The 23,529-nt window shown below is 39.2% G+C and overlaps 1 protein-coding gene across 7 annotated transcripts; it reads right to left on the reverse strand.

Annotated features, from left to right (window-relative positions):
• Nucleotides 1-2,716: 2,716 nt before the first annotated feature.
• On the reverse strand, nt 2,717-22,561 carry ZNF300 (zinc finger protein 300). Of its 7 annotated transcripts, none has more exons than XM_079916221.1 (8): nt 22,437-22,561; nt 19,438-19,500; nt 16,610-16,764; nt 15,105-15,230; nt 14,371-14,521; nt 13,745-13,871; nt 13,407-13,502; nt 2,717-4,881 (listed from the first exon to the last, which is right to left on the reverse strand). In XM_079916221.1, exons 5-8 carry the CDS (start codon nt 14,383-14,385, stop codon nt 3,341-3,343), a joined length of 1,779 nt encoding a protein of 592 aa, XP_079772347.1. In that variant the 5' UTR covers nt 14,386-14,521; nt 15,105-15,230; nt 16,610-16,764; nt 19,438-19,500; nt 22,437-22,561; the 3' UTR covers nt 2,717-3,340. The 7 variants fall into 7 exon arrangements, with proteins under 7 accessions (XP_079772347.1, XP_079772352.1, XP_079772346.1 ...); XM_079916226.1 differs by having other exon boundaries at nt 14,371-14,429; nt 19,408-19,500; XM_079916220.1 differs by having other exon boundaries at nt 19,408-19,500.
• Between the last annotated feature and the right edge of the window lie 968 nt (nt 22,562-23,529).

Genomic DNA, 23,529 nt, shown 5'->3' on the forward strand with positions numbered 1-23,529 from the left:
AGGTGTGACAGCAAAACCAGCATGAATTATTTTTCCATCTTCATAATTTCACAGATTTGTTCTTACCATAGGTCTTAGCAATCTCAGCATACAATTTTTTTCTTTCCTTACTAAGTCAAAAACTTTTACCTTTTCACTTTAAGAAAACATTTCACAGCCTCTCTTTGGCATATCTTAATTGCCAGCATCACTACTATTGTGCTTCATGGCCATTACTAAGTAAAATAAGCGTTACTTGAACACAAGCACTGTGATACCATGACAGTTGATCTGATAAACGAAATTACTACTAAGTGACTTCACAGACAGGATACACTGGACAAAGGGATGATTTATGTCCCAGGGAGTGGGACAGTAAAAGACTTCTTCACACTACTCAGTATGATGTGCAATTTACGAAGTATTTACAGAATTTTCCATTTAATATTTTTAGATGGAGGTTGACAACAGGTAACTGAAAACACAGAAAGCGAAACCGCAGATAGATAAGGGAGGACTACTGTATTTATTTGATCCATTCCTTCATTTTTTTTCTTCTCTCTGTATATGTATCCAATATTATTATCAATACCAGTATTATGAGTAACAGAACACTTACTGAAAAAAACCTTCTTTGCCATTCCTTTATCCTTATGATATATCCCACCAGGAAAAACAGACAAACAGTTTAAAGTTACTTGAAATTAGTTCTCGGTATGGTTAACCACCAATGCTATACATGTTTAGTTTCATTTTGCTAAATTTTTAGGTGTCACTTCATTTTGACTTTGTTTTGTTACTATTTATACTATTTACATGGTTTCAAAGTCAATTATACAAAACCAAGTTACATTCATGAGAGGTCTAAGGGATATCACTATCCTTTCCACCATGTTCAGTCACCTTAGAACAAAACATTTTAATTAATATTTGGGTCTTTCCTTTCAGCATCTGTACTTATATATAAGAAAATATGTCCACTTGTTCCCACCACTACCTGTCTTTCTTAGAAGACAGTGTACTGTAATTCTCTGTGCCTTGTTTTATTTAAGAACATGAATGGAGAGTATAAAAAGACATATCTCATTCCTTTTTAGAGTTGCACAGTCCCCAGTGTGCAGATACACTATATTTAAACATTTTCTATCAATAATCATTCAGGCTGTTTACCATCTTTTTTCTGCTGTGAATAGTACTATGATGAATAAACATAAGTATGCACCTCTTTTTTTTTAAGATTTTTTTTGATGTGGACTATTTTTAAAGTCTTTATTGAATTTGTTACAATATTGCTTCTGTTTTATGTTTTGGGTTTTTTGGCCCTGAGACATGTGAGATCTTAGCTCCCCAACCAAGGATCGAAGCTGCACCCCTGCATTGGAAGGCGAAGTCTTAACCACTGGGCTGCCAAGGAAATCCCAAGCATGCATCTCTTAATATTTCTCCAACATATCTTTAGAAGATTCCTAAAAATGTTTAGAAATTGCATATGTAATTTTGCTAGATACATCCAAGTTTATTCCAAACTAATCACTTCTTTTAACACAGAAGAAATTTTAATATTAATATAAGCCATTTTATCAATCTTTTCTTCATGCACAGTGTTAAACATTTTTCCCTATCCTAAGGCTATGAAAAGTCTCCTATATAACTACCTGGAAACTTTGTCATTTTGCATTTCCTATTTATATTTAGATTAATTGACCCAGAACAATTTATTAAAAAGATAATTTTTCCCCTTCTGATTACAATAACACTTTTGTCATAAAGTTACTCATATATAATTTTTTCATTTTCAGGCTCTCATTTCATTCATCTATTTTTGTCACTCTTGTGTCAATACTGTATTGCCTACATTACTACAGCTTTGTGGGAAACCTTAGTCTGATCAATTCTCTAACATTTGTTCTTAATGAGTGACTTGCCTATTCTTGTCCCTTAGTATTTCCATATATATATTAGAATGAACTAGATACAGATATAGATATATCACAATTTGTATGTGTTTGCAAAATAAAATAAATGAAAAGTAATTGAGGTCTCTTTAACATAGCATGAGTTATATCACCAGACACAAAGGCAGTGAAATGGACAAAGGAGAGGACAGGAAATCTGAGATCAGAAGCAGTGTGTCTTAAATGCAAATCAAATTTAAATGTGTGCACACTGGAATTAGTAGCCTATTTCAAGAGAAGAGAGAGGGATAAACAGGACAAATATTAGCTAAGAATGTGCTGTCTGCAGATTTAGAGAACAAATGTATGGAAACCAAGGGCGGAAAACCGTGGTGGGGTGGGGATGGTGGTGTGCTGCATTGGGCGATTGGGATTGACATGTATACACTGATGTGTATAAAATTGATGTCTAATAAGAAACTGCAGTATAAAAAAACAAAAAAAACAACTAATATTAAACTTTCTTTGGGTTATTTGTATGTAAATATGTTAATATAAATGTTTCAGACATTACATGAAATTTCTAAAAATCTTACATGTTCTGGTATAATGTTATAAGTCATAATTCTAGTTATTACTTTAAAATGTATATCAGAAGTAACTAAAAAAAAAACCATGTGCTGTCTGCCAGGATTTCACATACAGATGAGCAAACAGACACTGAGGGTTAAAAAGGTCTTCATAGATGTCACACAATCTATTAATAAGGGAACAAGGGTTAAAACTCATGGCCATCTGACTTTAGAACCAATGTCTTTCCACCACACCAAGCTCCTAGAAGGGTGGGGTAAAAGGGAGAAATGAGCAAGCAGTGTCAATTCCAAGGTCCTGGGTCCATCCACAGACACAAATCAACTTATATTATCAAAATTAAAAAACACAAAAAGACCACATTTATTGAACCTTTTCAACCCATCTTTCCATCATTGTATAAGAAGAATTTTACATATACTTTTAGGGTCTGATGGTCAAGTCCCCTCCCCTTAGTGCAGTTTCTAGGTCTTGGCACTTTTTGACTCATGCTTTCTTCATGTCCTCTTTGGGGAATTACTGCATGGCCGCAATTACGAGAGGCTAACATTAACAATATTACCACATGCCTAACTTATTATGTAGTATAATCAGGAACATGTAACTTCAAAATAGACTATATGTAATTTGTTCTGTTATGCTAATCATTCAGTTCCAAATCTTAAAAGTTTAACATGCCAAAGTGAAAATTTATATAAACAAAACTTTTTTCTCTTGTATTATCTTTGATAAAAAAATTAATTACATTAGAAATAGGATTCCATTTGTAAAATAGTACCAACAAAGATGCCTAGGAACACATTAAATCTGTGAGTTTTGTTGTACTTATTAAGGCTTGAACAGATACTGAAGGCTTTTCTATGCTTAGTCCATTCTTATGATTTCACCACTATATGAATTCTCTGATGTACAGTGAGTTGTGATTTCTGGATGAAGGCTTTTCCACATACAGCACATTGATAAGGTTTCTCCCCAGTATGAATTCTCTGATGTACAACAAGGTCTGACTTCTGGGAAAAGGCTTTTCCACATTCAACACATATAAAAGGTTTCTCTCCTGTATGAATCCGCTGATGTCCTGGGAGGTGAGACTTTTGGGAGAAAGCTTTCCCACATTCAGTACAAACATAAGGTTTTTCTCCTGTGTGAATCCTCTGATGTCCAATGAGATGTGACTGCTGACAGAAGGCTTTTCCACATTCACTGCATTTATAGGGCTTTTCTCCAGTATGCGTTCTCTGATGTATAATGAGCTGTGACTTCCGGGAGAAGGTCTTCCCACATGCAGTACATTCATAAGGTTTCTCCCCGGTATGAATTATCTGATGTATAATGAGTTCTGACTTTCTGCTGAAGGCTTCCTCACACTGAGCACATTTGTAGGGTTTCTCCCCTGTGTGAATCCTTTTATGTATGATGAGGTGGGACTTCTCACAGAAGGCTTTTCCACATTCAGTACACTCATAGGGCTTCTCTCCAGTATGAGCTCTATGATGTATAATCAGTTGTGACTTCTGGGAGAAGGCCTTCCTACACTGATTACATTTATATGGCTTTTCACCAGTATGTATTCTCTGATGTATAATGAGGGGTGATTTCTGGGAGAAGGCTTTCCCACAGTCACTACATTCATATGGTTTTTCACCAGAATGAACTCTCTGATGGATAATGAGGGATGATTTTTGAGAGAAGGCTTTTCCACATTCAGAACATTCGTAAGGTTTCTCCCCGGTATGTGTCCTCTGATGTACGATGAGATGTGATTTCTCACTGAAGGCTTTCCCACAAGCACTACAACCATAAGGTTTCTCTCCAGTATGAATTCTTTGATGTATAATGAGCTGTGACTTCTTGAGAAAAGATTTTCCACATTCAATACATACACAGATCTTCTCCCCAGTTTCAACATTCACATATTGAATAAGAGATTGTTTATCGCTAATGATTTTTCCATACTGACTACCTGCACAGTGTTTCACTCTATTATGAATTTTTTCATGCTTAGAATAGGAAGAACTAGGTGTTCTCCCACATCCAAAATTCTCATCTGTGTTTTTTCTTGCATAACCCCTATTACAACTGAATAGGTTTACAGTAGGTTCCAAGCTCTTTTCAAATGAATCACACTTATACAGTCTTTGTCTTGAAGTATCTAGGTCTGTGCAGTTATGAAATATTTTTCCAAATGCATTATATGTATAGTTTGACTCTTCAATAACTGTTTTGTTGTTGATGATTGTGACTTGCCTGAGAAGTCTGTCTTGATTTTCCTGATCTCTCTCCAGCTGGTCGCCTTGCCAGACCTTTAAAATGGAGTACAATGAATGATCCCTTGTGACACTTTCCAGTATGTCCTTATGAAAGTAAACATCTCCAAGTGTATCCAATTGATGTGTGTCAAGTCTAGTCTCCCTGTCTGAAAGAATAAAATTGTAGAGATAAAATCAAACAGATACAAAGATTGAGTAGAGGACAGAAGAGGTGAAACAAATGGATGATCCAGGATGGTCCATGAAGACAGAGAACTGGGCGGGCAACAGCCCATTTAAAACACAACAAAACATGTAAATTTATTGGGTGAGTAACTAAAGATAATACTTCTGATAATGGTGGCATGAGGTGGTCATGGACTTCCCCTCCTCAGAAAACAAGTATAAAACTGAATAAAATAATTTTAAAAACAATCAATTCAGGGCACTGGAAAACTACCAAACGCAGGCCACAAGGTGAAAAGTGTTTACTTGTCAAAAACTTCTACTTCATTAGGTAAGATAAGAATGGGGAGTTTGTGGCATTCTTTCCTAAGGTTTTCCTGTCTTGCACCCCTAGTTTATGGGGCATTGAGAGATAACACAAATCCACAGGATACAGTTTTATGCTGATAGTAGAGCAGCTAGGAATTTAACAAGGAGAATTTGTACGTAAAAGAATCATAGAAAGGTTGAGATAATGAACTTGCCATACATTCCTACCTGACTGCTAAAATATTTGTGAAAAGAGACCCTAGTGAGCCCAGCAGTGATTGAAAGGCTGGGGAAACTTGCAGATTTCCTATGCTTTTAAAGTGTTCTGAGACATGCACAATCCAGGTGGCAAAGAGTAAAAGTCATACTGGCTTTAGGTGTCTAATAAACCTGTCCAAATCATTAGTTCACATCTATAGCCAGGCTTAATCAAACAAACAAAACTAAGCAGAGATATTAGTGATGACACTCCACAGGACAGAAAGATGTCACAGTTTAAGCCCAAGCAAGTGCCTCTAAAACAAAAACTCTCAGAAGGAACAAAAGGATCCAAAGACGCTATAACGTACTGTCTACAATGTAGAGTTTTCAACCAAAAATTACTACACATATAAGGAAAAAAATGTGACCTACACTAAGGAACAAAATCAGTCAATAGAAACTGACTCCAAATGGGTGCAAATGTTGAATTTAGCAAAGACTTTAAAGAAGCTATTATAAACATATTCAAAAAACTAAGGGAAAATATTCTAAGGAACAAGTGAATAAACTGACAATTTCAAAAGAGGAAAGAAGAATATAAAAGAACCAGTTTGACTATAAGAGGCAGGAAGAAGAATTTTTGAGAGTAATGGAACTTTTCTGTATCATGATTGTGGTGGCAATTAACTTACTCTATGCCTTTTTCAAAATGTAAAGAAAGAGTAACATTTATTTTATGTAAATTAAAAAATAAAAGAACCAAATGAAAATTCTAAAGTTGAAATGAAGGTTTCACCAGATGGGCTCATTAGTGGATTTGAGATAGCAGAAGGCAAAATCAGAATCAGTAAACTTGAAGAAATATCACTAGAAATTATTCAGCCCAAAGAACAAAAAGAAAAATTATTTAAAAAATAGAATCTCAAGATCTGTGGAGCAGTTAGACATTCCAGTATACGTGTAATTGGAGTTTAGAAAGGGGTGGGGGGGAGAGCCAAAAGAAATCTGGAGAAATGTCTTTAAAATTACCAAATTCGGTGGAAAACATTAGTTTGCACATAGAAGAAGCTCAACAGACCACAGGAAGGATATCAATACAACCAGCCAAATCAGAATTAAACTGCTGAAAAATAAAGGCAAAAAGAAAAATGTTCAAAGCAGCAGGAAAAAAATGACACATCATGTATCAAAGAATAACAGTACTGTTGGCTGAATTTTCAACACACACACACACACACACACACACACAAAAACTGAGGTCAGGAAATACTGGAATGACACACAGTCAAAATACTAAAAGAAAGCAACCTGTCAACCAAGAATTCTACATTCAGTGAAACTTTAATAATGGGAAAATGAAAACATTTCCAGATAAACAAAAAAAGTTACCAACAGAACTGATCTATAAGAAATACTAAAGAAAGTTTTTCCTGCTGAACAAATAATACCAGATGATAACTCAAATCTACAAGACAACAGAAAAATTTTAAACTATTTGGGTAAATATAAAGGATTTAAATATGTATAATTTTAAAAATATTTCCTTCTAATTTCTTCAAAAGACTTTTTAAAGCAAAAACAGTAACACTATACTGTCAAAGTTACGACAAACACAAACGTAACATACATGACTAAAAGAACAAAACAGCACAAGGTGGTTCAGGAGGGCAGAAAATGGAGCTATGCTAGTGCAAGTTTCTATAATTTGTGAGAGAAAAAAAAGCAGTATCAACATAAGGTGGGTTATAAGAAAATAAATATATTGTAATCCCTATAGCAACATCACACACACACACACACACACACACACACACACACAACTACCAACTAAAAAATAAACAGGGGAATGAAAATGGTCTATTAAGGACTTCCCTGGTGGCACAGTGGTTAAGAATCCACCTGCCAATGGAGGGGACACGGGTTTGAGCCCTGGTCTGGGAAGATCCCACATGCCGCGGAGCGACTAAGTCCATGCACCACAACTACTGAGCCTGTGCTCTAGAGCCCGCGAGCCACAAGTACTGAGCCTACGTGCTGCAACTACTGAAGCCCGTGCGCCTAGAGCCCATGCTCCTCGACAAGAGAAGCCACCACAGTGAGAAATCCACCCACCGCAACAAAGAGTAGCCCTCACTCGCCACAACTAGAGAAAGCCTGTGCGGAGCAACAAAGACCCAGCGCAGCCAAAAATAAATTTTAAAAAATAATAATTAACAAATAAATAAAATTCAAGTCATATTTTAAAAATATATTTTAAAAAAAAACAAGCAAAGAAAATCAGTAAATATCAATGAACTTTACTTAACTGACATCTACAGATACCCCATCCAACAACAGAACACACATTCATTTCAAGAACACATTAATCAAACATCAGAATAGACTATATACTGGGCTTCAAAACAAGCTGCAATAATTTTATAAGGATGGAAATCATACAGAGTATATTTTCCAACCATAATGGAACTAAATTAGAAATAAATAACAAAAAGAAATATCAGAAATCTCCCCAAATATTTGGGAATTAAATAACATATCTGTAAATAAACTATGTGTCAAAAAGTCCAAAGAGAAATTAGACAATAACTTGAATTGAATGAAGATGAAAACACAAAATATCAAAAATTGTGGGACACAGCTTCATGCTTAGAGGACAAATTATATGCAGGTAATCCTCATTTTGCAAGATTTCAACAAGCATGAAATTTAGTTACCACAGTTTAGTTAAATAACACCAGTCTGCCAACAACATAGTTCACACTTTAATGACCACAGTATGTCTAACAGCATAAAGTACAAACTTCACTGCTAGCTCTTCAGTCCATAAATCACTAAATAAATAACAGATACACATCATGATCAGCACCCAATCATTTCACTTCTTTCAAAGTCTGTTGGTGACTATTAACTTCACATCTGTTGTCCAATATATATACAGACAGCAAAGTGTGTAGTTTGTTTCTTCCTTGTATCCCATTGATAAACCCACGTGACATTATCCAAATTACCCTAATCATCCAAAAATGCGTAACTGAAAGAGGGAACTGACCAACAAAGATGTAAATGCAGCAAAGAAACAACACATAACAACACTGGATGTGATTAGAAAATAGCTGACCATGTTGGCATTGCCACTATTTATGAGACTTTAGATATGCAGCCAGAGGAACTTAGTGAAGGCAAACTTATCAACATAAATTTCTGGGTTGTGATGGAAAGGATAAAAATATTTCAAAGAAAGTGATGCCTAAATTTTCACATTACCTTTGACATATTTCACACCACTGAAAGCACAAAGGAGAAAATGTTGGAAGCTGACCCAACCTTAGAAAGTAATATGACAATTCACTAAGGCACAGAGAACATGTTAACTCCTTATCATAAGTTATACAATTATAAGAAGGCAAGCACTGTTCAAACCACTCTACATAGAGTTTTTTAAAAGAAATACAAGACATTTTCAATGCTTCCAATGTTTTAAATTGCAGGGTAGTAAATAAGTATTAGTTTTACTACATTTTCATCTCTATAAACAGTTATAACCAACAGCAAGATAGCATTTTTTTTCAATTTTTTTTTTTTTTTTGATGTGGACCATTTTTTTTTTAAGTCTTTACTGAATTTGTTATAATACTGCTTCTGTTTTATGTTTTGGTTTTTTGGCCACAAGGCATGTGGGATCTTAGCTCCCCAACCAGGGATCGAACCTGTACCCCCTGCATTGGAAGGCAAAGTCTTAACCACTAGACCACCAGGGAAGTCCCCAAGATAACTTTTAATGTTTTGACGAAAAATGTTTAAAGGTCAAAATCAATTACAATTTTTCCCGTCGATTATAAAAATTACTTGGCAAAGTTCTGGCTTCCATGGTAATTTTTATGGCCCCTCACTACCATACAAAGTAAGGACTATCTATATTTAAATGTTCATACTAGAAAACAATAAAGGTTTCAAATTAATGATCTAAGCTTCTACCTTAAGAAGCTAGAAAAAGAGCAAATTAAACCTAAAATAAATAGAAGACAGGAAACAATAAAGAGCAGAGTGGAAATCAATAGAAGATAGACAAACAAGAAAAATAAATGAAATCAAAACCTGATTATTTGAAAAAAAATTAATGAAATTGTTATGTTTTAGCTAGTGATGAGGAAAGAAGAAAACAAAGTATCAGTGTCAGGAATGAAAGACAGAACATCTCTAGAGATCCTATAGACATAAAAGAACAAAAAGGGAATATTATGAAAAACATTTATACCAATAAATATGACAATTTAGATGAACTGGAAAAATTCCTTGGGAAAAAAAACAACCTACCAAAACTGACTCAAGAAAAAGTAAATAATCTACATAGATCCACATCAAGGAAAGAAACTTAATAAATAAAAATCTTCCCACAAAGAAATGTCCATATCTAGACTGGTAAATTCTATCACTGTAATATACCATAACCATGAATGTATCAGTTTTTCTCAGTCTGTGAGTCCTTCTAGCAAATCAGCAGAACTGAAGGTGGTCTTGCAGACCCCCAATACAACTACTAAGCCAAATCCAGCAGCATATAAAAAGAATTATACACTATCACCAAGTGGAACTTATCCAGAAATATAAGGTTGGTTTGTTGTCCAAAAATCTATTAATTAAAATTCATTAACACATCACATAAATAGATCATTTCAACAGATGCAGAAAGAACATTTGTCAAAATGCAACACATTTTCATGATAAAAACACTCACCAAACTAGGAATAGAAAGGAACTTCCACAACCTGCAAAGGGCATGACAACCTACAGCTAACATAACTTAACGGTAAAAGACTGGATTTTTCCCATAAGATCAGGAACAAGACAAGGATGTCCACTCTCCATTCTATTCAACATTGTACTAGAGGTTCTAGCCAGGGTAGTTAACCAAGAAAAGAAATAAAAAGTATCCAATGTGTAAAGGGATATTTAAAACGATCTCTATTTACAGATGACAAATTCATTTATATGGAAAATCCTAAAGAATTAGCTAAAAACTATTAGAACCAGTAAACTTTGTGAGTTTGCAGGATCCCAGACCAATATTCAAAAATCAATTGCATTTCTATGCACTTGCAATGGACAATCCAAAAATAAAGTTAATGAAACAATTTCATTTACAATAGTATCAAATAGAATAAAATACTAAGAAGTATGTTTAACAAAGATGTACACAACTTATACTCTGAAAACTATAAAACATTGCTGAAAGAAGTTAAAGAGGATCTAAATAGATGGAAAAACATTTCATGTTCCAGGAATCAGAAGACTTAATACTGTTAACATGGCAATACTCCTCAAATCGATCTACAAATCCAACCAATCCCTTTCAGAATCTGAAGACGTTTATTTGTGGAAACTGATACTCTGATTCTAAAATTCATATGGACCGAGAAGAGCCAAAACAATGCTGAAAAAGAAAAACAATGTTGGAAGAATACTTCCCAATTTCAAAACTTACCACAAACAACAGTAATCAAGAGAGTGTGATATTGGCTTTAGAACAGATATATAGATCAACAGAATAGTATAGACAGTCCAGAAATAAACCCTTTCATTTATGGCCAACTGATTTTTGGCAAGGGTACCAAGACCATTCAATGGGAAAAGGAGAGTCTTTTCAATAAATGGTGCTGGGACAACTGGATTACCACAGGCAAAAGAATGAAGTTGGACCCTTACCCCACACCATATGCAAAAATTAACTCAAAATATCAGATCAAAGACCTAAATGTGAGAGCTAAAAGTACAAAACTCTCAGGAAAAAAACATAGGGGTAAATCTTCATGACACTGGATTTGGTAATGGATTCTTGGATATGACACCAAAGCACAAACGACAAAAAAAAATAGATAAACTATACTTCATCAAAATTAAAAACTCTTGGGACTTCCGTGGTTGCACAGTGGTTAAGAATCTGCCTGCCAGTGCAGGGGACATGGGTTCGATCTCTGGTCCAGGAAGATCTCACATGCCGCAGGGAAACTAAGCCCATGCACCACAACTACTGAGCCCACATGCTGCAACTACTGAAGCCTGGGCACCTAGAGCCTGTGCTCCGCAAGGAGAGAAGCCACCACAATGAGAAGCCTGCGCATCACAACCAAGAGTAGCCCCCGCTCGCCACAACTACAGAAAGCCCGTGCTCAGCAATGAAGACCCAATGCAGCCAAAAATTTTTAAAAATTTTAAAAAAAGAGTTAAAAACTCTTCAATGTGTGCTTCAATGACACAATCAAGAAAGTAAAAAGAAAACATGGGAGGAAGTATGTGCAAATCATTTATCTGATAAGAGATTTATATCAAATAAGAATTCTATACAAAGAATTATATCTATATAACAAACTTTACATGGAAGTTCTATATAGGAACTTTATATAAAGAGCTCTTATAATTCAATAATAAAAGACAAATAACTCAATTCAAAAATGGATGGGGGGCAAGATAGGGATAGGGGATTAAGAGATACAAACTACTATGTATAAAATAAATAAACAAGGATATATTGTACAGCACAGGAAAATATAGCCATTATTTTGTAATAACTTTAAATGGACTATAATCTATTAAAATGTTGAATCACTATGTTGTACACTTGAAACTAAGATAATATTGTAAGTTAACTATACTTCAAAAAAAAAGGACAAGTGATCTGAATAGACATTTCTCCAAAGAACATAAATAAATGGCCAATAAGCACATGAAAAAATGCTCAACCTAATTAGTCTTCAGGGACCGTTTTGGTTCAACATACAGTTGCTATATTACCCAGCAATTCTACTCCTAGGTACACACCAAAGGAAAAAAAAAGATATGTCTATACAAAAACTTGTACATGAATTTTAATAGTAGCATTATTCATGTAGCTAAAAGGTGGAAACAAGCCAAATATCCAACAACTGATGAATGGATTAACAAAATGTAGTATATCAATACAATGTAATATTATTCAGCCAAAAAAGGAATGAAGTACTGATACATGCTAAAATGTGGATGAACCTTGAAAACATTATGAAAGAAGTCAGTCACAAAGGACCACATATTATATGAATACATTTATATGAAATATCAAGAATGAGGCAAATCAATACAGACAGAAAGCAGATTAGTGATTGCTTAGGGCTGGGGAGATGGGAAGAAGGGGTGTGATAGCTAAAGGGTATAGGGTTTCTTTTGGAGGTGATAAAACTGTCTTAAAATAGACTGTGGTGACAGTTGCACATATCCTAAAAACCACTGCTGACTTTAAATGGGTGAACTGTATGGCATATGAATTATATCTCAAAGCTGCTTAAAAAAAATAATAACAGAAAATTTCAGGGTACAGCTAGTGAAACATAGCTGTAGTCACAATATGTAACCAACTTTATATTCCACTATTCCCCAATAAATATCTTTTATTTAAAGTCAAGTAAGCCTAGAAAATTTCTATCAGATAAGCCATGTTGATTTCTAACTCCAAGGATTTGTACATGTCCTTTCCTAGAGCTTGCCCTCACCTTCCTCCTTCTGCCTAAGCCACACTTCAGATATGCTTCAAAGTAGCTGGTTCATGCTTTGAAAAATGCCTTCTTAAATTATGCCACATCTCTTTAGACTATAATTTTCACTGAACCCCTGGAGCAGTAACTATATTGGACATGCAATTTTATATAGCTGTAAATCTTGATGTCTTGTCTTTCTATGTATAACCTATGTTCCTGAAAAGCATTTGCCTTCTATTGTCTTTGACTCTTTTAGAAAGGTACTAAAGATATGATTGTTGAGTGGATCAATAAGAAATTTCTCTTCTGTACATGGCTCACTACTACTGAATTAACTAGTTGTCGAATACCTACTACACGCACAGCACAGGAGCAAGAAGGAATAGGAGTTATCAATCTGGGTGGAAATGTAAGTCTTAGTTGCCAACCAATTAAAAACAAAAACAAACTGATATTTCACTTCCTTTGTCTTCCATCTGCCAGATTTTCACCTGGATAGATCCAATTTGATATGTCTCTCTTCATAATCCATGGCTCTTCTCCTTGTTCCAACTTAGATATGACACCTGGTTTGGAAACTGGATACCCTATGATAAAAAAAAATTGAGGAATTGAGTTGACTACACTGAAGAAAGAAGAAAAGATACAGTTTTAGGAGCCCTACAATGAAGTTGTCCAGCTGGCCCTCAGAACAGTAATGACCTTCCACTGGAGAGAAGAAAGAGAGCAAAAAGTCACAAGTAGGTCAAGAACCCACCCAACGCAATCAAATTCCAGTGAGAGGCACTGGATTGGCTAACTCTGAGTTATGTTGGGAAGCCATCCTTACCCACTGAGACCAGGTGGCTGTAGTTCTCCAGCATTACATCCCTGTACAGGGTCCTCTGAGCAGGGTCCAGTTGCTGCCACTCCTCCTGGGTGAAATCTATAGCCACATCCTCGAATGACACTGGACCCTGTAATAGCATGCTCCTGTTCAATCTGAATTGATCATTCTCATCATTTTTACCATAGCATACAAAACTACATTCCCAGTTCTACATTATGCCTATTGAGAAAAATGATGTAAAGATCTATCTTCAGCAAAAAGAGTCAAACACAGCAAGAGAACAGGAAAGTAAAAGAGACCTAATCACAAATGGAAATTTAATCAAGGCAGCATCCACTTCAAGTAAGTGGATTATTCAACAAATGGTACATGAAAATGCAAATCATGCATATGATATTCTCTAACTTTCCACTGTGTCTTCTCGAAATTTATATATAACAAATATATATATATGAACTATAGTTTAATAGTGGTTTCAAAATATATAATCTGCATATTACATAGTAACTCTTTTCAAGTCTTTATCTTTCGTTCCCTCTACATTTTCCCGAATCCTAATTTTTGACTCTCCACTCTTTTCTATTTCATTGTATGGAAATCAAGTACAAAGTAAGCAAGCAACTCACCTGAGACTTGGTCATCTTCTGCTTCTCTTCCAAAAGGGAAAAGGTCTGAGGAATCAGGACTAGGAGATAGAATGGAGCCTCCTGGAGCCAGAACTGACATTCACCAGTCTAGAAACACTACCACCAAAAGTCACGTGGATAACAGGCCACCCTGTAGAAGAAGGTCATTTGGTCCTACGGAAGAGTCCTTACCGAACCACCATGTGAAGGAAGCCCTCTTGTGATTATAATATGATCACATAGAACTTGGACAAGGTGTATTTTTAATTGGATGAATGCTGATATGTTTTCTGTTGACTTACTAACACCTTATTGTTCCCCTTTGGACCAACAATTATATTTGTTATTCTATATGCAGAACTACCATAAGACAATAATCATGGATATATATGTAAAGATTTAACTGAAGATGGAGCAGATCCCTAGCAATAAGAATGGGAATGACGAAGTAGAAAACTGCTTCTGTTTAGGGAATATGCATTCCCATATTCCCTAAACAGAAGCAGCCAGTAAAATCCTAAGAGCTCTTTCATGTTTTCCCCTAACTTGGCAAATTCTCTTGCCAAGTCAGTATTCATGGATTAAAATTGTCGATTTTGTTAATTTTAAGATGTTTTCTGTTTAAATTTTTATTGCTAATTTTTAATAGTGCAGTTTTTATATTAAAAAATATATACTTATAGGTTGGAACTACTGTTAAACATGAACATACCACAGTGCAGCAAGATAGTTACCTGGTAATCTTCTCAGTCCCAGGATGGGTCATGCAGACATGGGCTGAACTCATTTAGAGGAAGTGAGTCCTCTCATGATAGGAAGACTGTTTCATATAGGGTATCCCAGGCTTTGTCAAAATAAATCTGGAAGAAAACAATCAAACAGTCATGCTCATCTCTGAACGCCCAGCTCTGCAACAAGTAAACAGCAGGCATTTAATAAATGTTTGTTGAACAGAATGTAGAAGGACTGCAATAAACTGAGGAAGAGGCAGGGCTGAAATCAAATCTTACATGAGAAAGAGAAAAAGCAGCCCTTCCTATCTGAGAACTGGCCTGGCACTCATAACTCTCCTATTTAACACGAACAATTACAAGAAACACTTACATCAGACAGGCCACTCCCTGACCAGGACAGATCTAGACAAAAACAACACCTCTCTTAAATCATACCTGAACACAGACAAAACATCAACATTCTCCAATTCACAAAATACCAAACATCCCCCTCTCCCAACTAACATGAAGGATTGCTACTTTTTTACCTATCACACCTTTAGCTTCAACCTAGTCATTCTTCTCTCTAGATAAGATTAAAATTTCCACTCACTGAATTACCCCACTTCCTGACAACATCCAATTCAGAGCTAGGCCCGTTCCCTACACCCTCCTCAAAATCACCTAACACAAGGCCAAATCCTATAACAAGTGTTTTCTAACACCCTCTTATCGAGACACCCTTAACGCTCCCCACTGTGTACGTGTTCCTAACTAGATGCAAGAGCAATAAACCCAACTTATTCAACTACAGGGTGTTCCTGGTAGTTTTTGGCTCGACGGAATTGACAGTAATAATCCTGTCCCTTTAGATTTGTTTGGTCTTACATTCAAAGGATGTTTTCTTCTGTGATGATATGAATGATGGAAAGAGATGATGGCTTGAAAAAAACATCTGAGGAGGGGCTTCACCTTGAGAGTAGCCTCTGACCTACACAGACTGTAAAGTGAGGCATTTCCCAGTAAACTGGGACTAACCTGTATCAGCTCTGGGCCCCATTAATAACCTCTAAAAATCACTGAATCACCAGGTGCAGAAATCAGAAATCTCAAAGAGCACCTCCACCCCCACTCCCATCACAGCACTGGCCATATAAGTCCACAAATCACGGGCCACACGGATACCCCATCAGCGCACAGGTCCGCCGTCCCTGACCCACAAATAACACAGCTCTCCCTATGACTGATCCACATACATACCCAACACTCATACTAGAGACTCCCCACCACTGACCCCATAGACCTTCAATTACTGACCCTCATGGACCGCCGTCCCAATAACAATTTCAGTCTTCCTCAGGTCTCAACCCATAAATCCCCCTTCTGACCCCCAGCTCGATTATCAGGTCCCAAAACGCCTGCCTCAGCTTATCCCAGTACGGATGTCACATTCATAGCGGCGAACTCTCCCGCTTCCTGTCTGGGTGAGCAAAGCACGAGGCTCCCGGGCCTTCGCTGTTCCGTACCGGGCATTTTGGCCGCTCCACACCCTGAGTGGCTTTGTTCAGGAGGCAATATGGCCGCCCCCAAGCGCTGTGTCTCAGTGGGAGCCGCCATCTTGAAAGGCCGGCCAGTTCCGTACAAGCAGAGGAATTCAGTTTATTCGGAACCTGAGGCTGGGCTGTACCACCGCGGCAGCGAGGGGAGGGGGAAAAGATGACAAAAAGGAGAATTATACAAATGCGTAAGGTAGAAGCTATTTCAGACTTTACAGGATTGGGGAAGAACTGCAGTAGGGCAGTACTTTACTGGAAGACTGTAACTGGTGTAAGAGGAATTTGGAATGGTGCAATCCTTTCGTAGGAGAGTCTACTGAAAAGGTCTGCTAAATGGTCCAGGAGATTCCAGTGTGGGAGAGGGGCAAAAGTGATGGAAAACTTGGGCAGCAGAGAGGGGCATGAACAGTTACTTATGCTAATTATTATAGGAAATCCTCCTAGGGGAAATTACAATTATGGTAATAAATCGCAGGGGACGATTGACGAAAAAAAGGAAAACTGATGGATAAACAACAAGGTCCTACTGTATAGCACGGGGAACTATAGTCAATATCCTTTAATAAACCATAATGGAAAAGAATAGGAAAAAGAGTATGTGTGTATATATATATATATGCATAACTGAATCACTTTGCTGCTTTCCTGTAAGGTACAAACTAACACAATATTACTTCAATAAAATTATTTTTTTAAAAAAAGAAAATTGAGACAGGGAAGAGGAGACTGAAACACAAAATAAAGGAGAAACTGAGGAAAAGAGAAAGGAAGCCTAAGGGACAAAAAGACCTAAGGCATAAGAACAGAGAGTGGAGACTAGAGGACAAAAGGGGGGAGAATGAGAGACTGAGAGTGAGAGACTGAGGACAGAGGCAAAGGAGAATGAAGGAGAAGGGGGGATTGACAGATAGAAAAAAGGAGAAATGAAAGAAGACTGAGGTGGAATGACCCACCATAAAGTTTTGTCTGGAACTGCCCCAGGAAATCCCTCCCAGGGACTTCAAAAGTCCTGCTTTGGGAGGATGGCTGGGGAAAGTTGGAGAATAAGTACAAAACCCATAAGGTGGTCCCAAAAGTAAAGGTGTAAGCAACACTGTTATCCTCTCAAGTGGATAAGGCAAAGATTTTATGCCTTTCCTGGTCTTTACTATTGCTTTTTTTTTCCCTTGGCTGTTGATGCTGGCAGTCATGATTTGCAGTTTACAAAAATGGTTTATCCACTGTTGCATCACTCTGGAGTGATACAATTTTAAGTGTACAATTTAAGTGCACTGCAATCATAAGCTTTAATAATTAGTCTGTGGCCTTGTCTGTGGATTAACTGTTGTGCTTTGTACTGATATAGTACTAGTTTAATTTCTAACAGTGTGACTATATGACCATGTTTTCTAAGAGTTCAGATAATGAAAACAAGAACATTTTTAATACCAATGACAGCATGACCCAGACATCACCAACAAAGACTCTTATTTTAATAACAGATGTAAAGACATATCCACATCTAGATTAGGGAAGTAAATAACTAAAACAGTGCAAACTGCAAAAGATGAAAAAAGGAATTTGGGATTGGGCATGGTGGAGGAGGGGAATAAAAGCACATATGGAGAATTAAATTTAAAAGTCAAGGATGAGACAGACAAATACTTCTAAGTAAATAAAAGGGTTTTTTTGTTTGTTTTTGGTCCCTCGAAAAGACACCAATGCTGAGTTGAAAATAGTGGCCGTTGAATTCGACTGGACAGATCACTCCTAAAGGGAATCTAGGCAGCAGAAAAGAAACCTGTCAACTGGCCCAAAGTGCCCCCGACACTAGGTGTACTTCTCACCTGGTTGAGGTTGCCTACTGGGTGTTTAAAAACCAAAATATAGAGGATAAAAAGGCCTGGAGGCAAGCCCACCTACTGGTTGTTGCCCTTCAGTGTCAACCAGACGGCATGGGAATTTGAACTAACTACCCACGGAGATTCTCGACCTGGTGAGTGATCCCCAGCCTCCACCAAGTTATAGCAAGTCAAGAAAACTAGTACCCAATCAGTGCGCCATATGTAAACAAGAGGGACACTAGAAGACACAATGCCCTCAGCGCCCCCCAAGGTGGATGGAAATGGCAGAACCCGGCCACAACCCTCGAAGGCAGATGGTCCAGATAGATGAAGAATAATGGGGCCAGGGGCTCCTAAGCCAGCACTCCAATTGACCCCCGAGAAGCCCCACCTGAGACTGGACACTGGGGAAAAGTCTGTTGAATTCTTAGTCAACACTGGTGCCACTTTCTCACTTCTGAACACCAGATCAGGCACTCAGTCATAAGAGTTGTAAAATTATGGGAGTATCAGAGAAGGCCCAAGAACGGGCATTCATAGAGCCATTAAAATGCAAATTGGACAAACACATCACCCATTCCTTCCTACACATTCCCAAATGTCCTATATCCCTGATAGGAAGGGATATCTTACATAAATTAGGAGTTACTATCCACCTAATGGGAGACAAACTGGAGATTGGCATTCCCCTAGACGGGGGGCACAAGATGGTAATGTTAATGGCTGAGGACAAACTTCCCTGGACAGATCTGAACAATTAGATCAAACAGCTAAAGGATGGTCTCCTTGCCTACGGGCAGTAGTAGCTACTGCAACCCCGCTAAAGGAGGTTGAGAAGTTAATGTTCAGACAGCAAATCACCCTATGAACTCCACACCAGTTTCAAGCATTTAGTAAGCTCTAAGGGAACAGGTCAATTCAAGTCCAGGTTACACTTTTGGATACCTTAGTGGTTACTATGAAAACCTGTCATACACTGGGAGTTCCCTGGTGGTCCAGTGGTTAGGAGTCAGCACTTTCACTGGGGCACAGCGCAGCCTAGAAACAAGACAAAACAAAAAACCTGTCAAACCTGTCGTACATTAAATCCTGCCATCTTACTACCTACAGAAACAGGGCCCTTAGAACATGAGTGTATAGAAACAATAGACACAGTCTATCCCAGTCACACCGACCTAGGAATCAAGCGTCTCCCAAACGCTGAAGAGTAGTTTTATGAGGGAGGGAAAAAGCCTGGTGGGATATGCAATAACCTCCCAGACCCAAGTCATAGAATGAAGAGGCCTACCCCCAGGGACTTCAGCCCCAAAGGTGAAACTGATGGCCCTCACCCAAGCCTTAGAGCTCAGGACAGGGAAGGCCTTAAATATTTACACAGATTCCTGGTATGCATATGCCACCCTACACAGACACAGGGCTATTTGAAGGGAAAGAGCTATGCTTACTGCAGAGAATAAACAGGTGGTACATGGCTTAAGCATACTGAAACTCTCAGAAGCAGTACAGATTCCAAAAAAGGTGGCAATGATTCATTGCTGGGGTCACCAAAAGGAGGATGCAGAGGATAATGGGAAACGACACGGTGGATGCAACTGCCAGAAAGGTGGCCCTAGAACCAGTAACTTGGCAACTACCCTTCGTACTTTGAAGGTCAGATCCATCCAATTATTCCCCAATCTACACAAAAGAAATATTAGACAAAACCCCAAAACGGGGCTTCAATAGGGATTTGGGGAGTCATGGGTGGCTAGTTAATGCCCCAAACTGTAGATTGCCAAGCCATCAGGGAGGACCATTAAGGATTCCACTATGGGAGGGAAGTCCTAGATAATTAGCTGGTTGAGATCATGGTGACCCCAAGCACGAAAAACGTAAACGTTGGGTAGTTGAGACCTGCCCCAATGGTACAATAAATAACCCCAACACCAGAGCCCCCAGAGGCCCCCAGATAAGACCCATTCAAACCAGAGGGACAGACCCTGGAGAACACTGGCAGATAGATTTCACTGTCACACTGAGAATATCGGACAATTTCAGATATAAGCATTCCCCACTAGAACTGAAAGGGCAGCTGAAGTGACTAAGGCATTACTAAAAGAAATAATCCCCAGGTTTGGGCTCCCAGGATCCCTACAAAATGATAATGATCCAGCGTTTGTGTCTCAAGTGACGAAGGGGATAGTGAGTGCCCTGGGCATAAAATGGACGTTACACTCAGCCTGTCAAGAAAACTGGATGAAGATTCTTCTGACTGCTCTGCTCTACGTGTGGTTAGTCCCCGGTGGGGATAAGTTAAACTTAAATGCACCTGAACTCATGAATGGTAGATCCATTCCCCAAGCCCAAGAAGGGACACCCTAACCCCCTTGGAATGAAACAACTCAAGCTCTCCACGTAGGAAAAACCATGAAAGCTCTCACAGAATATGGTAACCATGAGCGGCCTGCACACACTGACCTGGTCCTATATCCCTTCCAGCCAGGAGAGTGGGTGTACCTAAAAACATGGAAAACAGGCAGCCCAAGACATCAACTCACTCCTAAGTGGAACGGACCGCACTTAGTGATGCTAACCACCCATTCTGCCCTGAAGTTGCAGGGGATCACTCCGTGGGTACATCACACTCCAATGAAGAGGGCTCCTGAGCCCCAACCTCTGGAGAAATAACCCAAGACAACAGACACCATCCCCCACCCCCACCCCACCCCCGCTCCACACTACTCTTGTGAACCTCTCTCCAACCTAAAACTCCTTTTTCAAAAAAAGGCAAAAGATAAGTAATTGTATATGCCAAGTAATAGGAATTTTAGGATAACTGGATTGCCCTAGATTATCTGTTGGCTGACGAGGGAGGGGGTCTGTGCAAGTCAATACAACATGTTGCTTTTACATCAGTGTAAGTGGCCTGATTAAAGAAAGTGTAGACAGGCTACTAGAAAAACCAACTTGGTTAACAGAAGCCAGCCAGCCTAATCTGGCCAAACAAATTTTGGAACAGGGTAAAACAAGCCCTCCCCAGCATCCTTGGTTTCTACGTTTCCTGGGCCCCTTAAGAACCATTGTCCTCTTGCTGATACATATTTGGGCCATGTAGTTTAAATTGTCTGGCGTCCTTTGTCTCCAAAAGATTAGAATCTATAAAACTTCAAATGGTGGTCGCTCAGGGATACGAAGTCAGGGCTGAGGCCAGTCAACAATCAAACATATCTCAAGGCGGCAGGGGAGAAGTTGTGCTCCTCCACCTGGGGTTATGACAACACCCAAACTCGGCAGGAAGCAGTTGCAGAAGACAGACCCTCGCCCCTCAGCACCCGTCAAGAATGAGGGGCAGGTCAAAAGAAAGAGGGGGGATTTGCCACAGAGCTCCCAGAGCAGAAGCGCCGTACGCTGTGCTAGACACCCCATCTTGGCTTGAAGTGAGCGGAAGCCTGCGCAGGACATTCAATTCAAGATGGCGGTGGCAGCAGCAGGTCGTGTGCAGACGCTGTACCCGGCACTTCAGTCTGAGGTGCGTGAGCAACACGCCTAACCCTCACCCAGGAGCTCTCCACCCCGCCCGCCACTGACAAGAACCCTATAAAGTAGCCCCGCTAATGGTCCTTCCAGGAGAACATGTGCTCTAGAGCGCCAGTTTGCACCTCTCCATTCTTTGACCACAGAATAAAGCTTTCTTTTGCTTCTGAAGTAGACCCTTCTTGGGGCCCGACTCCAAAGGGTCGGGAACACACCTTCTTAATATTGAACTCCCCTGAGAAGTAAATCTGTCTCCAAGCTTTTTCAAATTTTTCTCTTTAAATATCACCCAGACGAGTTAGCTATTGGTCATCATATTTGTGTAATCAATATAAATTTGTTTGTGTTCTTCGGAATTATCCCACTCAGTACTAACTTCAACCATTGTTAGCTTCAATTTGCAGGCATTTTAATAAAATCTGTAAGATATATTTCCCATTTTGTCGTAACTTCATACTCACAGGCCCACAAAGAAAAGCCTTGGGTTCAAACTCAAATTCCAGAGTTAAGCCCTCAAACTTCTAGTGAAAGCCGATCCTGCCGGGAGAGTTCTTGAAACGGGGTAGGTACGGACGCCTCCTGGCACACTGCGCCTGTGCGTCATCCCCCAGTGGACCTTTCGCCGGGAAGGGGGTTGGGGACCGGGGCGGGAAACGCAGTGCTGGAATCAGGTGGAACGCGCCGGGGCCACACCTCACGCGCGCCTGGCCTCTCGCTGCGCGTGTGCGGCACCTCAGGGCGGGCGTTCTGGGAGATGTAGTTTGCAGTCGGAGGGAACACGCTCCAGCGAGCCCCGCGCGAGGCGGCTTCTTCTGCGCATGTGTGCGCTCCAAGTCCTCACGGTGGTGACCCCGCGCGGGGGTGAGGCCCGAGAGGTTAAGCCCTTCACCTGGCTGGCCTCGGTCGGGGCTGGAGTTGCGCCGTGCAGAGGAAGATGGCGCGGGTATGAGGCGGGTGGGGAGTAATAGAGCTCAGCCGGACTTCGGGGTAGAGGCGTGGACCGGCGTGTGTCAAAAGCTACAGTGACCCTTCCCAGCCCGAGTCCGTGAGCCCCGGGTGGGCGGGCTCCCGGGACTGCGTTCTTGCGGGTCGGGGATCGGGCGATGCAGGGGCTCTGCAGGTGTGGCGACCCGGAGCGCATCCACCAGTGGCCGGAGCGCACAAGTGTTTAATGCCCTCTGGGGTGTGGAAAGAGAACCAGGCTTTACTGAAGGTCTGAATTGTTGCCGGTGGAATGCTGCCTGCTTTTCCAAAGGTGTCTAGCTTTAACCCCACAGCAACCCTGTAAGTCAGTTTTTCAAACTATGGGTTGAAACCCAGTACGGTCGTGAGTATGGGTGATGAAATCTGTTCAGTTAGTAAAGACTAGTATTTTTATTTGCCAGTGCTTTTTAAAAGTTGGGTTATAATTTACGTAGAATAATTTGCACGTAACTTACAGAGAATAAAAATGTAAAAATTGTTGTATACACCCATTTAACCACCACACCATCAAAATACAAAACATTTTAATCCCCCAGAAAGTTCTGAACCTTCCCAGTCAATCATTCCCCC

This window comes from Stenella coeruleoalba (genome assembly GCF_951394435.1).
Source record: "Stenella coeruleoalba genome assembly, chromosome: 3".
Classification (NCBI taxonomy): domain Eukaryota; kingdom Metazoa; phylum Chordata; class Mammalia; order Artiodactyla; family Delphinidae; genus Stenella; species Stenella coeruleoalba.